The following is a 16,419-nucleotide window of genomic DNA, read 5'->3' on the forward strand; positions in this document are numbered from 1 at the left end:
ATCATGTGTCATGAGCTTTGGAGATTGCTTGTGGATGTAAGCAGTCAAGGCTCGGAGTAGAAAGTAGCCTCCTGAGGTGGTCTTGGCATCTGATGAGGCTGATTGTGATTTTAGTTGCTTCTACTCTACTCTATAATAATTATCGAAACATATTTCACCACCGCTCTGTACATTTGTACGGAAGAGGATTATGGCCACTGAAAAAATAAAGAAATTAATTGAACAGTCAGAATTCTGAGAATAAAGTCAGAATTCTGACTTTAATCTCAGAATAATAATAATAATAATAAATTGACCTTAATTATTTTTTTTTTCAGTGGCCCTAATCCTCTTCCGTACATTTGTCCTGCACATGCGGAAATTTTCTTTCAACGCGTTTTATTGTGAAAGTTCACACCGGAAGTGAGTGTTCCTGAGGGTGACAGGAGGACAGCAGGAGTTGGCTCGTGGTGCTGATGTTGTTATTTAAGGAGCATCTCTTCCTCTTACAGACTGACAGCTGCTTTAACGCTGTACAAACACTCGTCCGGCTTGAACACGTGTCGTGGGATTAGTTCGTTGTGGCACTTTAGTGAAAACTGATCATTTTCATCACGTTTATTTAAAGTCGTCACGGTGTTAGCCATAAACATGCTAATGACATTGAGCTAAGTGTCTAACAGGGAGCGAGTCCATGTCAGTCTAATTACAGATAGTGAACGCTGTTCAGGTAACACAGAGTCATCATCATCATCACAGTCATGTTTAGTGTATGATTGATTACAGTCACACACATAGACGGTCGTAGGTTGTTCCATCGGACTGAGTCTGCGCACTGTGGAGGATGAACACGCCGCTCGGGAGGAACGGGCTGATCGGGCTGGCTGTCGGAGCCACCGCCGGATTGGGACTGATCGCCTTCCTCATTTACAAGGAGATCAGCCGGAGGAAGTCCCAGAGCCTGGTGCAGGAGGCCAGGACAGCTCCCCGCCTGCTGGAGGGGGTAGACGGGGCCGCTCTTCTGCTGGAGGCGCTGGATCCTCAGGGTGGGTGGTCTCTGCTCTTCCTCGTGCTGACAGCAGCCTGGGGTCAAAACATGATGTTTGTGAGAGGAAATCTTTGGTCCAGCTAAATATGAAGCTCAGACTAATGTGTGATTATATAGGTTTAAAGAAATGTCACTTTCTCTATATATCCTAAATGCATGGTAGAAGCTGATTGATATTTGTTCAAGATAGAAGTTATATTGTATCTTTTGGGCAGTGCGCAGGGGCGTCACCAGGATCTCTGGGCCCCTGAAAAGATCTCTCAGTGTGCCCCATCACCACAGCCAACCCTACAACATATAACATTGCTGCTATAATACTGGTTTATATGCATTAAACAAAAATTTATGCTTAAAACTATCCTGGTTAACTGACTCAAATCTAAGCAACATATCAATATTATTTTTGAGACAAAAGCGTTGAGACATTTTATTTCAGGCCCATTAAGGGCCCCCCTACCCTAGGTAGTCAGTCCCAGTTTTACCCCCACTACGACACCCCTGGCAGTGCGATATAACAATCCATGCTTTGTTTGGTTGTCTAGTTCAAGGCCTTCGATGCATGTTGACAGATTTCATGGTTTAATGGCCAGAACATCACAAACTTCAACACAGGGGTCTCTGGATGACAGACAGAATGTGATATGATTCTTAATGCATGACTAAGTTTTCCTAATTGATGGCCTGCATTACCTGATACCTGATCCATAACACCTGATACATGATCCACGACTCCTGATACATGGTCCACAATAACAATAAGATCACAGTAGAGCAGTTCTACAGTAATTGGTAGGTTCCAAGGCAGTGGTGTACTCTGGTTGTTTGAGGGCAAAAACAGAAAAAAGCGGCACCAGATCTTTGGTGCTATCCATACAATGATTGTATCACATGCGTCAGGATGGGATTACTGCCGTACTGATATTTTGTCCCAGACTGACTCTCAGACCTGTTTGAAGTCACGATAATTTTTTACCGTCTTGCGATATATCCTTACATCTCTACATCATAAAGCAGTTCTTATGTGAACCAGCGTCTGTTAATCTATGATGCTTTAGCTGCAGACAGTGCTCGGAGGATTGTAAGCTATAGAGACGGAGCGCCCTCTGTTGGAGGAACATGAGAACATCAATCCTAAATCACCCTGATAATTGTTATCTGCACTGTTCAGTTGACTCATAAGTTTGGCTGACCAGTATATATCAATGACTTGTCGACCTTACCTCTTCCTGGCACTACCATGTGTTGATAAGCAGGAGAAAGCGGACTCATTAAGAGATGTTCATGTTTGGAGGATGGAAAAGTAATCCTCACTTGACTCCTCTTGCAGAAGCGGAGGCCCAGCAGGAGGCTCTGGCAGCGGTGGAGGCGGTGGTGCAGGGTCTGTCCCCGGAGCAGCAGGTGGAGCTGAGGAACCAGCTGGACCAGGTGCTGAACTGTGTGTCCTCGCTGCGCTCAGAGGTGGCTGAGCTCAGGGGCGGCCTGCAGGACATAGCGGTGCAGATCATCCAGGACGTCAAGTGAGTTCAACTGAACCTTCATAGAAACTCCTCCAACATTCAGCGTCATCAGATTAGCGATCAGAAACAGCCTGTCTTTACATTTTCATCCACAGATATCCACATAGTGTCGTACGATGTAAGATGTAATAACTTGCCCACAGGGGGCGCCAGTCGTCACACACTGAAAGTTCCTCACAGCAGGTCTGAACATCAACATGGACGTTAGATGTGTGATGTGTTCGTGTTTTCTGTTTTTTTCCAGAAAAGGAGTTGAGGACAGCCAGAGGGTGCGACGGCGACGCCATGTTGTCCACAGGGAGCGCACCGACTCCGCCAGCTCCAGCTCCATCTACTTTACTGCTAGCCAGGGAGCAACCAGCAACTACGAAGAGACCAGCGAAGGAGGGTATGTCAAGAGATAGTGCTGCTAAACAGTAGCATGCTCACTTGTTTCTATAGAGATGCTTTTAGAAGTGTTCAGTGTCCTTTCAGCTCAGTTAAATTAAAATGAAACACAAGCTGTATTTAGTGTTGTTTCTTTTTCTTTTTAGGAGGTAACCCCTCAGTTTGCCTCCTTGATTCCTATAAAGAGACTTGATTTAATCCTGTTGTTACCAGTCATTGTGCAGGACAAGGTCAGGCTCAAATCCAGGTTGCAGCTCAGCAAGCTCTTAACGAGCTTACTCATGTTACCCCAAAGACACTTACAGACATTTAAACTGTGACACAGACTGATATCCAGTCCTTCTGGTCAGGTGTTTCAAACTGAAAAATTCTACAAATAAAAAAAAATCAGTCAGAAAAACAGACAAAAAAACTTTTAAAATATGAAAAGGAAGAATTTTGCTACTTTATTCAATTATGATAATGACATGAATGTAATCATTTGTCTCTGAAGGTGATGATGTTGATTTGTTATTGTTTCCCCTGTCCCTGATGCTGCTGTAACAGCTCCTCTTTCCCAACGTAGAGGTCTCCTATATGATGAACATGTGACTAAAATGGTTTCGCCCTCTGTGATAATACTGAATACAGATCACATCAAGATCGTTGCAAGGAACCTCAGCATTTGGTTTGGTAGCAGCTAGTGGTACAACAGATCATCGTTGATCCGTGATCCGTACGGATGCCTCTCCACGGTTCGGCACGGACATGATCCGCAGATCGGTTGATGAAAAAAGTTGCGCGTGTTCACGTGATGACCTCATGTTCAATCCACACTCACTTGTCAAGCGCAGCGGTAGTCATGGCAAGTGAAGGAGCAGAGGGACTTGAAAAACCTCCTGCATCTTGAAAGTCACATGTATGGGAGCATTTTGGTTTCCCTGTGAAATACAGTGAATGCTGAATGTGCTTGAGCCACGTTATGAAATTCTGATGCGCACCCATTAGACCAGAGGCCGTCAATATGCAGCCTGCGGGCCCCATCCGGCCGCCTATTTGGCCCCCAAACTGTTATTCCTTCACTCTGTGTTTTGGTCGGGTCACCTCATGTTTACTGGGACTTGTCTCCATGTCAACGATACGCAGACAGGCTGTTACTGGGTCTGCGAGTGCAATTCTTAACTTTCACTTTTGTTTCTGGAGCAGTTCACATATTGGCACTTTGCCAGCTGTAGGACTCTAAAATGCACGAAAACGGTGTGTTCAGTTTGCTGCTCAAAGATAGATGGACGGTTAAAATCAGCGATTGAAAGAAGAATGGAGTGAAACTTTTGAAGTTCCTCTGCTCCTTAACTTGCCATGCCATGAAATGCAGTGAATGAGGCAGGACTGGGCCCACAGAGAGGGTACTTTGCACATGCAGTACATTTTGAGTTGAATGTTGTTTTTATTTAATGGGCAAAAGTTTACAAGGGTTTTACAAGATAAATGGAGGACAAAGTTGTATTTTTTTCTTATTTTTGCTGATCCGAAAAAAATATCCGATCCGTGACTCAAAACCATTGATCCGATCTGAACCGTGAGTTTTTTTATCCATTGCACCCCTAATAGCAACCTTAACTTTGAAAACCATATCACAAAACTTGTACAATCATGTTTTTATCATCTTAGAAATATTTCAAAAATACGATCTTTTCTAACTTTTAAAGACTCTGAGATGATTGTACATGCTTTTATATCAACATGGCTAGTTTATTGCAACAGACTTTTTACCAGTCTGAACCAAAAATCCCTCCACAGACTTCAGGTGGTCCAGAACTCAGCTGCCAGACTTTTATCTAGAACCAAGAAACATGACCACATCACGCCTGTATTAGCTTTGTTACGTCGGCTGCCACTACGTTTCAGAATAGATTTTAAGACTTTTAAAGCACTGCACGGTCTCGACCCCGGTTTTATCTCTGACCTTTTTTAACACCATACAGTCCAGTGTGTCATCTGGGATCCTCGGGCAAAGAGCTGCTTTCAGTCTCAGAAACTCATTTGAAAACACAGGGGAAGAGGTGTTTTCCATCCGGGCCCCTCAGCTGTGGAAATGAACTGCTGGAGGACATTAGATCGGCAGACTCTATGCTTTCTTTTAAGTCATTGCTAAAAACCATAGACTGTGTAAAATATGGACGTAGTATCCGTGACGTCACCCATCTGTTTCTGAGAGCTGTTTTGAAGCCAATCAATGGCGGCAGCCATATTGGAAATGCTGAACTCAACTAGGCAGAGTGTGACGTAGTGTGAGCCTCTTAGCCAATGGCTGTGTGTTCCCGACCGGGAGTCACGTCAGTCATGTCCTTATTTGGGCAAAAAAATTCAGCCCCGTTCAGTGTGTGCCGATAGAGAGATTAGCTTCGTAGGGCCAAGCCGTTTTTTGAACCAGGCTGTAAACATGTTTATTAATGCTGCAAAGATCGTCTTTTTCCCATTCATGTCTATGTGGTTTCCGGTGTTTCTGCAGTCAGCCTCAAGTGGATTTTCGATGTATTGCAGTTTATATCACTTCCGCATGGGCTTCATCGTTTGAGACCGGAGTTTGCCACTTGCTAAAAACGCACTTTTATCGGAGAGCATTTCCATGATTTTATTTGATCAAGGTGTCTTGCACAGGGTCCTTCTTTTATTTTGTTTTTATGATTTCATGTTTACTTTACGGCCTATGAAAATGTTTATGATTTTGCACATGTCCTTTGAGGCATTGTAAAGCACTGAAATATGGTTTTCAAAAAGTGCTCTATAAATAAAGATTATTATTACTTTTACCGTGAATGCGTCTCTTCTGGTGTTACGTTTTTTATTAAGATTTCCTAAGATTTTCTAAGGAAGTGATGAATAAGAAAATTAAAAACTAAAAGATGAAACCAATAAAAAAAACTAAGATGCTATACTAAAAATAAAAATACAGCAAAGTAAAACTGAATAAAATATGAAAATGCTGAGAAATAATTCATAAAAATTGCTGGAGTGAAATAATGAGATCTAATTAATAACTTAATAAATAATGAAATAATCCATTATGAATTATTAAGTAAATACAAATTAAAAATAAAGCAAATAAAAAATATATATGTGTGTGTCTATGATAATTTAAAATAGACAGTATATGACTTTAAAATTGACCTAAATTTGAACTAGATAATAAGTAAATTAATTAAGATGGGATGAGACTGAACGAGAGGAGAGGAATGAAAGCTGTTCTCTGTTTCCTGCAGCTACTCCACGGCGTATGCTGAGTCAGACTACACAGACCGGGACACAGACAAGGAGGAGCCTGAACCGGAACCTGAGCAGGAGTCTGAGGAAGAGGAGGACAAGAGCTGCGCCACCGTGCTCACCCTCCGCCAGGAAGACTCCCAGGAAGAGGAGAGAGGGTTAGAGGAGGAGGAGGAGGATGAAGGAGAGGATGATGAAGGAGAGGAGGAGAGGCAGACTCATGCTCTGACAGATGTCCCTAGTGGAGAGCTGGCTCTCCTGCTGGCTCAGAGCGACATCCTCCACACGGGAGACGCACGTCTGAAGGCTGAAGGTTTTCAACTGCTGCTGGACAACAGAGCCGAGGTGAGGAGCAGGAACACGCGGCTCATGGGAGGATGGACGGCTGCTGATGCTGATGAGACAATAGTTTATTTTGTACAGTTCAAAATCTAACTGTCTATAATATAATGATGTTTGAAAAGTACCTGTCTTACAAAAATGTAGCTCATAGTGCTTCAATGTGCTCCAATTCTCCTTATCCACACACACACACACACACACACACACGCACGCATGCACACGCACACGCACACACACACACACCTACACACACACCTACACACACCTACCTCTGGACTTTCGTAATCATGTCTTATAAATGAAGTCACATGCGTGTTTTTCTGACTCTGCGCCCTCAGCACGGAGAGAGCAGGGAGTTTTTATGGCGCCTGGCTCGAGCTTACAGTGACATGTACGAGTCCACGGAGGACAAACAGGAGAAGAAGAACTACGCACAGCAAGGTGATGGACATTAACACACACATGGGCACACACACTTAAAGATATGATTCTAGTAATGAGAAGTATTAACTCTTAAATCAAACTGAGTCAAGGAGAAGTAAACAGACTGAAGAACTAAACATGTAAATTACATCAAAGATATCAGTGGGATGTTTGAAGGTCCTGATGGTACAGACAGCTCGTAAGAGTCACATAGGATGAGATGATGACAGATGATGCTGAGATTCCCATTAAGAATAATCCCAGAAGTCACCACACTGGAAGAAATGCCCCTCCAAAAACAAGAAAAAAAAACGTATTTCAAGGTACTTTTACCCTGAAATAAGCACAAAAATCTGCCAATAGAAGAAAAAAAAATTGCTTGGTAAGATTTCTTAAAATAAGACGTAATATTCAGAAAACTGTGATCTTCAAATGAGCAGGGAAAACTTATTTTAATCAATATTTGACCAGTATGTTAAAGCTTAGTGTCTCAGAATAAGACAGGAATGTTAACAATTAATATTTTATCACTCAAAAAAAAGATTTCTGCACTAGCACATTTCATGTCAACGTTTTCATTCGAGATATATTCACCTTAATTTGAGTTGTATTATAGCGGCACTTCTCTAGGTTTAAGACCATCTTGTACTTGAAATAAGTTTACAAAGTTGAATTGTCTCATTTTGAGATATAATGTCTTCTTATAGTGAGCTGGATATACTAATATTCAGTCATGTTGTTCTTTAAGAGAAGCCAGCTATGCTCTAAAGGAGGTGTTTCATTGTGTGCATGTAATTTGAGGATGTTTATTTTAATCTGATTTAGAAGAAACAGTGCCTGAAAACTGTAACCCACCCTTAAAAAAAACAACTTCTCTTTCTTTCTTTCTTTCTTTCTTTTATCAATGGAGCTGTTTCCTGACAGATTCTCCAATAAAATGCATTTACTTAAATCAAGTAAAGGGTTTGTCTTAAATCAAGATTATCCGTCTTCTACAAATGAGATCTCAACTTGAAAAATAAACCTTGTTTCTTCTAAATTACAACTCAAAACAAGATCATTTCAAGATTGTTTGACCTAACAACATATTTAAGATGCATTGTCTCAAAACAAGTCCCTCTATCTTTTTCAAATGTTGCTTGTTAAGTAAATGTATCTGAAATCAAGTGGGAGAAGACATTTTGACTAAAAATGAGACAGTTTCATTTGGTAAGATTTTGAGTTTTTTGCAGTGCAACATCGCCAAATGAGTGATCAATCCTGCAGATTTAAACAAAGTCTGTCGTAGAGACGTCACCACTTGGTTCATTGACCTGACAGCTGTCGTTGCAGGTCGACAGGAGGCAGAGTCGGCTCTGAAGAAGAACGGCCTGAACGCAGAGTGTCACAAATGGTAAGATGTTGAACAAATGAACACAGTAGTACACATTCTGGTTTCATTTGTGTTTCCTCACTTTACAAACAGCTTTCTTTTCTTCACACACACAGCAGCAAGTCCCTCCCTGTGTCCTACAGTCACGCTTTCTTTATAGTGTCTGATCTTTTGACAGCAGTGAGTTTTACAAATAACACAACTTGTGTTTGAAATGTTTGAACAACGTGTGGAAGAGGCTTGTTCCTGATGTAGTGTTTTGCAGCTATCTTAGACAAAGATAGAGGGCGCTGGGAGAGGGCGCTGGTGGCCTAGCAGTCCAAGCGCCCCACTTATAGAGGCTACAGTCCTCATTGCAGAGATCGCTGGTTTGACTCCCGGCCAGTCAACCATTTCCTGCATGTCTTCACCCACTCTCTACTCTCAACATTTCCTGTCTCTCTTCAGCTGTCCTGTCAATAAAGGCGAAAATGCCCAAAAACATAACTTAAAAAAACAAAAGACAAAGATATTGCAGAATGACATCAGCTTCACAGAACTCGCCATGAGATGTTCATTTAACGTGAGACGTTGGATCTCAATAGATGCATAGGCAGGAGGGACTTACTCTCTCTTTGATCACCTGCCGTAAAGCAGGCACTGCAACTTATCAGATGCAGGAGCGGAGAGAGACGTTGAATATAAGGAGATTTAAAGTAGAAAAGAGTAAAAATAGCAGTGATGTGTATTTGAGTGACTGAAAACATGAAACACTGACATCATTCTGTTTGTGTCTGCAGGCTGGCTGTGCTGACAGGACTGACCTCCCAGCATGAGAGCATGCACAGCAAACTGAAGAGCAGCCACATTTTAAAGGTGACACACAGAGATGTGATTGATGTCAGCGCTCTGGTTCTTCAGCTGACGTAAGTTTAAATGTTTACAGATGTGTACAGATAGTGACTGACCTTATTTTCTCCTCTCAGGAGCATCTGGACCGAGCAATCGCTCTCAGAGATGATGACCCCATGTGTTTCTACCTGCTCGGCAGGTGGTGCTATGAGGTGAGACCAGAGACCGGCTTATAAAACTCATAGTAGACTGATCCAGGGTCTAAATAATAGTTCTTTCTGAAAGTCCCTGATCAGAGGGTAGTACTTTTCAAAGGTGTAGGAACTTTGGGGGGCGGGGCCTGCAATGTTTGAACAGTTTTGATTGGTAGAGTAACCACAGTGTTTTTATTTCACCTGCCGTCCACAATAACATCACACACACCAAGCGGCAACCTCCGGTCTAAATATATGAGGCCAATGCTGAAGTGTTAAAAACTGCAGTTCATCGAAGATCCGCTTGAGGTTGGCTCTGGAAGTACCAGAAACCACACACACACCAATTAAGAAAAGATGATCTTTATAGCAGAAATAAACATGTTTACAGTCTGGTACAAAAAACGAGTGTAGTCTGGATAGCTCATTTCTCGATCAGCACACACTGTACGGGGGTGACATTTTTCATAACACTGCAATTTCGAAGATATTAAGATTACGTGCAGGATGCCATTCTGCAGAGGCCACAATGTAACATTCACGTCTCCATTGATGCCATTTGCACTGAACATGGACTCATGAGACCCAGTGGTAAAAGACAGCATGGCTTTCTTGTTGCTGAAGATTCCTTGGCTGTATCGCTTCTCCTGAGAGTATGCAAAGCCCAGTGTGAGCACCCGGTCCATCCAGCCCTTCATGATTGCAGGAACAGTGAACCAGTACAGTTTTCCATTATGAGAGGCACAGCTGACTTGATTGACAGGCGGGAACACTGTAGCTGTTAGTGAGGAGGCTAAAGGCCCGCCTCTTTACCTCAGAATCGCTCTACAGAAGTTATGTTGAGTTCAACATTTCCAGTATGGCTGCCACCGACGATTGGCCTAGCCGTCTAGGCGACCCACATACAGAGGCTGCGGTCCTCGTTGCAGGGGTCGCCGGTTCGATTCCCGGCCGGTCGACCATTTCCTGCATGTCTCCCTCCCTCTCTTTGCTCCCCACATTTCCTGTCTCTCTTCAGCTGTCCTATAAAATAGAGGCAACAAGGCCATAAATATATCTTTCAAAAAAAACAAAAAAACAAAAAAAACAGCGCTTCAGAAACAGATAGGTGACGTCACGGAGACTACGTCCATTATTTATACAGTCTATGAGACACACCTGTGATTCACTTGATTCAATAACTCCTTAACATTCGTCTTCTCTGAGCCTGATAGAGCGAGCGCTTCTCTATCAGCTCCCGGTGTTACAGTATTTAGAGCAACCCTGTAAACTTGTGACCTTCAGCTGAACGTGTCAAAATTTTGGTTTAAACGACTTAGTTCTGTGTGTGTGTGTGTGTGTGTGTGTGTGTGTGTGTGTGTGTGTGTGTGTGTGTGTGTGTGTGTGTGTGTGTGTGTGTGTGTGTGTGTATGCGTGTGCGCGTGCGCGTGTGCGTGTGTGTGTGTGTAGGTAGCCACTCTGGACTGGTTGGAGAAGAAGGCGGCCGCTGCTCTCTATCAGAGCCCTCCCACCTCCACACTGCATGATGCTCTGGAGAACTTCCTAAAGGTAACATGCCGCTGCAAAGTGTTAATGTGTTCATGTTTCTCTGTAATGACTGCTCTTCAGTTTGTAATACCTACTTCAAACCCAACGGACGTAAACCGATGTTCTCTCTTAATTTGCAAGAGTGTTTGGCCAAATACTCCATGAAGCTTTTCAAGTATTCTCCCTGTCAGAGAGGATTTCCTTCCTCTGAGTCGTTGCCTTTACGGACATTTGATGTTAAAATAATTCCTCTCACATGTTTGAATCTTTTTTTGTGTGAACTTGTAGGCAGAGGAACTCAGCCCAGGATTCTCCAAGACTGTGAGACTTTACATCGCAAAGGTATGCAGCAGATCCCACAGACTCATGTGACAGATCACACAACAGAACAGCACACACCTTCAGACAGAGTAACTCACTGTACGACTGCAGCTCTTTAGAGCTGTGAGGACGAGTGACTGCTCTGGGAATGTGTATCAAATGAACGCTGCAGAGTTGAACAAGTGAACACAACTGATTGAATCTGGGCCAAACTCAAACCCCCTCTTCTTCCTGGCACACTCATTTCTGTGTATGATACACACCAGGAGACACTACACACAACAACACACACACTTATATCATCAAGCAGGCCGGACTCAGTGTAATCAATGTTATTAATAATGAAATAAACCTTCAGCTCTGGTCTCATCATCATCATCACACACAGACATTTTAAACATCTGTAGTAATCCAGGTGGTTGTAGTCATCATTATTAGTTCTACACTTGTATTGTTTTCAGGGCGAGTGATGTGATTGTGAAGTCTGTGCACACTCTGTAACTCATCCTCATGTTGTTTCACCTGCAGTGTCACCAGGAGCTTGGAAACATCTCTGAGGCCACAAACTGGACCGAGCTGGCTCTGAAGATGAACACCAACGATGATGATGTAAGATGTTTGTTTATATGTAAACAGGAACAGAGCTACAGAGACAGGCCTCTTTGTTTTTACCCACACATCAGAAACATCAGAGATTCTGCTTGAACAGTTTCTATTCTTTAGTTGCTGTTTGTTTAATTGTTAAAACACTGACAATAAATTTGAACAATCCCACAAAAACACAAACATACTGAGACAGTGGTTGATCAGCAGCTCCTTTGTTGTTGACAGTGAAATGATTGTTTTGTGGTTGGAGTCTGGAGGCTTTGTAACTGTGAAGAGCAATATAACAGCTGTTAGGATAAAAAAAAACACGTCCTCTTTACTAAAAGGTCTTACCCTGTAGGATCCTTCCTGTGATGGTGTCTGACTTTTTTGTATCTAATTGTCATTTACACTCAGAAATATATACATTAACAGTCAAAAGTTTGGAAACACCTTCTTATTCAAGGGTTTGTATTTATTGTAATGATTGTAAACACTGTAGATTAATACTGAAGACATCAAAACTATGAAAGAACATATATGGAATTATTGAATGAAGATAAAAGTGTTAAACAAAGCAGAATCTGTTTTATATTTTAGATTCTGTAAAGTAGCCCCCTTTTTCCTTCATGACAGCTTTGCACACTCTTGGTATTCTCTCAGTCTGCTTCATGAAGTGGTCTCCTGGAATGGTTTCTAATTAAAGCTGCTGTTGGTAGTTGCGGAGTAAACTTCTTTTTAGAGAGAGACTTCAAATGTCAACACTATCCAGCCCAACCAGATTTCCTCGTAGCCCCCCAACACAGATCGGCGTGTGCAGTCATGATAGTGCAGGACTCATAACCAATTGGAGGATGTAGTAGGGGCTGCCCCTTAACCAATCAGGACAGAGGATTGGAGATTAGCTATGATTGGTCCGTCATAACGGGAACGAGGGGAATAATAACATTGCTTGATACGAAGGCATTGGGTAACACAGAGATTTCACAACAGTCTCAAATTACTCCACTAACCGATGAGTACCGATGGGTATTATGACCTTTCTCCAAACCCAGCAGGAAAAAAGTAAAGTTTTTTTACACCATTCCTACCAACAGCAGCTTTAACATGAGCCTTGTCAAGAGTTCATTTGTAGAATGACTTGCCTTCTTAATGTGTTTGAGACCATCAGTTGTGTTGTTCAGAGGTAGGGTTAGTACACAATGGATAGTCCTATTTGACTACTGTTGTAATCCAGATTATGGCCGAACCAGATTATTTCATAGTTTTGATGTCTTCAGTATTAATCTACAATGTTGAAAATAATTAAAATAAATACAAACCATTGAATGAGAAGGTGTGTCCAAACTTGTGACTGGTAGTGTATAAAAAAAGGATCAAGGTTAAAATACAACAATCAAGCATCAAAGCTAAAGAAACACAGTAAACAGCTTAATTCACCAAAATAAGGAGTGAAGTGAAATTTAAAAAAAAAAAGCTGTATCTTGATGAAAGTCGATGGAGTAAAAAATTAAAAATGAAAAAGGTGAAGGGGTCTAGTGGTCTAAGCGCGCCCCAAAACAGAGGCTATAGTCCTCTTTGGAGAGGTTGCCGGTTTGACTCCCCACGTTTCCTGTCTCTCTTCAGCTCTCCTATCAAATAAAGGCAAAACGCCCCAAAAATATAACTTAAAAAAAAAGGTAAAAACAAAATGGGAAACAATGAATAAAAAATTAAATAATTAGATCAAATTAAAGAAAGCTAAATTAGTTGATTAAATAGATCAAAAGTGTGTCAGTGGGATTACATGAGGTCTTTAAAAATGAACCGAGCCAATTGGCCGGGAGAAGTTTGCCTTATTCTTAGACCTCCTTATTATTCGTACCTCTCTTCTTTCATATATTAACCTTTTATAAAGTATCCTTCCTTCTTATTTTACCTCTTAGTACGTTTTTCCATCATAAGTATATCGTCTACGATTGACAGCTTGTTAGTAACTTGGTGTTTCAGTCTTCAGTCAGTTCTTAGTAATGGCCGTGAGCTGTGAGGAGGACTTTGACCAGATGTTGGTCTCCTGAATGCACTGCTCCTTCCAAAAGCCCAAAGTCTAAAACAAGTCAAGGTCTAGGAATCACACAACCCAGTTCTTCACAGAGAGGAGCTGAGTGAATAGGACTCCAGAAATGTGTGTGTGTGGTTTGGTTCCATGACTTCAACCGGCGCCCCTGGAGTGCTTGGCTTGTGAGATGATCACAACTCGTATTCTTTGAGTTGCAGAAGCACAAAGCAAACAGAAGTAGGCTTAGCTGAGGAGTGTGGGCTTGGTCTGTCAGAGTGAGCAGACTATTGTTATGTTTTCTAGATCACCAGAAAATGATCCTGTTATTTATTAAAGGTGACATATCATGCTTTTTTCATCAATATATATTGGTCTAAGAGGTCCCCAAAACATGTCTTTAAAGTTTATGCTCAAAAAAACACTTTGAAATCAGATTTTGGTCTGCCTGAAAAGCCCTCTTCTTCAGTCCTCCTCAGAACAGTCTGTTTTCCCTCTGACCACGCCCCCTCAGGAAGTGGATGTGCCTCGGCTCTCCAGCACGTTGATCTAATGTTTACATGTTGGCTGAATATACACGGCTGCTCAGAGATCACGTTACTTCAACCCTCTGAATCTGATCCAGAATCTGATCCTGACGGAGAGGCGCCTGCAGCAGGACCTTTCTGAACGATTGGTCACAGATTCTGTGTTTCTTGTTGTTTTATTTATCAGTATGTCGACGTTGTCACAGCTACAGCTACAGCTACAGCTACGAACATGTAGCTATGTAGCTATGCTAACTAGCGCTCGCACTTATCCATGATAAATAAAAATCATCCACTAGATCTTCAAATCTGCAGACGTGGGGAGTAAAACCGACCTTTGTGTTTATTAAGACAGCCTACAACTAGCATGCCTCCCTCCTAAGCTCCTTGTTAGAACACATTTGTGCAGGTAATGAAAAATGAAGGGGGGATTCAGTATTATTTTATACAGTCTATGGGCTGAACAAGCTCCGAGCTCTGACTCTGTGACAGACCGGATATTGTTGTTACGTAACAAAAACACAGAAGTCTGAAACGGCTCGTTTCACACACATTTATAGAAAAGTGTAGAAATCAAAACAGGGGCAGAATGGATTTTTTTCATTCTGCGGGGGTTTGTAGACATGCCAGGGAAACATATTCCAGGTAGAGAACCATTAAAAAGTCCATTTTGCATGATATGTCACCTTTAAAATCAGCGAAACAAGAAACATAAGTGGAGGTCTTAAACAGTTCCTCTCAGGTGTTGTCTCATCACAGGAAAACAGTGTAAACAAAACGTATGAAGACCGGTCCACTCAGAGCGTCTGTGTTTTAATTCTTTGCCTCATTATATGTTTAAATGTATTTGTGTGTTTCTTATGTGTAGAGTGTAGAGTGAACAGAACATGTGATTAAATTTTCTCTCCTTTCTTCCCAGGATAAAGAAACGTCTAAACTGGAGTCTCAGCTCCTACTCCTAACCAACAGAAAAATCTGACCTCATTTATCCGCTGAGATCCAGCCGACGGCTCTGATTGGCTCGTCGGCCTTCTGATCATCCAATCAGACGTGCTCTTCACATTCTTTCTTTCTCCCTCTCTCACTGGTGGATATTTATGTCACACTGTCACTGTGAAACGATGTAGAGTTTATTGATGTCTATTTATTTTTTTCAAACTGAATCACTTTAACAGAGTAATATTTATTGTAACGTTCACGGTATTTATTCTATTCTTTGATGCTTTTTTTTAACATTTTGTTTGCCTTTTGAACCAATAACACATAATCACCTTAATTTACCTGAGTTTAAAGGAACAGTTCACCTAAATAACAGACATAAGAACAAACGTTTGGTGTTTTACTTGTCAACGGAAGCTCAGAGAGAAAGTCTTAGAATCAGGACCAATGAGAGATTCACAGACGGACTTTTATTTTTTATTGGATTATCTTTATTCTTCTAGTAAAAACATCAGGACGTACTGGATCCAAAGCTTGTAAACTCGGGTCGGGATGCAACAAATGAAGTTAATTTCTTGGGTAATAAAAGGGAGTTGTTGTTCAACACGCAGGGAGATGTACTGAGGCTGTGCGGTGAGAACACTGAGCTGCAGTTTGATCAGGGACGTTTTTAAAAGCTTTAAGAGAAACAGAAAAAAACTAGAAATAAATCTGATGACCTTTATCTTCGTGGACTGAAGGTTTGTCTGATCTGTTCAGCTGCTCATGTTTGATGTGTGTGTGTGTGTGTGTTGTGGAGATGTAATGATTCTGTGGTATTCTGGTCTTAATTATTTTGATGAATGACCCTTTAAGAGTAAGGTAAAGCAGCTGGACTGGATCACAGACTTTGTCGTGTGGAGTAGTCCGTTGGTGTGATTTAAAAATCTTTTTCTTTAAGGTATTTTCTGCCTTTGAATTTTGAGTCTTTTTTTTGATGTGAAAGTGAAGTTTTTTTTGTATATTTATTCTTCTGTTGGGAGTTAATTTTTCTGACTGCTGTCTCTGATATGTTTAATATCCTTAATATTCTGACCCCATCATGAAGAGTTAAAATGCACTCTACTGACGCCTCATTAACACTGAATAAAGCTCTTGTTTTGTATCATT

The 16,419-nt window shown here is 41.6% G+C and overlaps 1 protein-coding gene across 1 annotated transcript; it reads left to right on the forward strand.

The window, feature by feature from the left end:
- Nucleotides 1-389: 389 nt before the first annotated feature.
- rmdn3 (regulator of microtubule dynamics 3) lies at nucleotides 390-16,419 on the forward strand. The gene is made up of 12 exons (XM_034699802.1): nucleotides 390-1,025; nucleotides 2,355-2,544; nucleotides 2,789-2,932; nucleotides 6,174-6,519; nucleotides 6,855-6,957; nucleotides 8,272-8,332; nucleotides 9,091-9,166; nucleotides 9,277-9,354; nucleotides 10,786-10,884; nucleotides 11,152-11,205; nucleotides 11,713-11,793; nucleotides 15,251-16,419. Exons 1-12 carry the CDS (start codon nucleotides 824-826, stop codon nucleotides 15,308-15,310), a joined length of 1,494 nt encoding a protein of 497 aa, XP_034555693.1. The 5' UTR covers nucleotides 390-823; the 3' UTR covers nucleotides 15,311-16,419.

This window comes from Notolabrus celidotus, chromosome 13, assembly GCF_009762535.1.
Source record: "Notolabrus celidotus isolate fNotCel1 chromosome 13, fNotCel1.pri, whole genome shotgun sequence".
Lineage (NCBI taxonomy): Eukaryota > Metazoa > Chordata > Actinopteri > Labriformes > Labridae > Notolabrus > Notolabrus celidotus.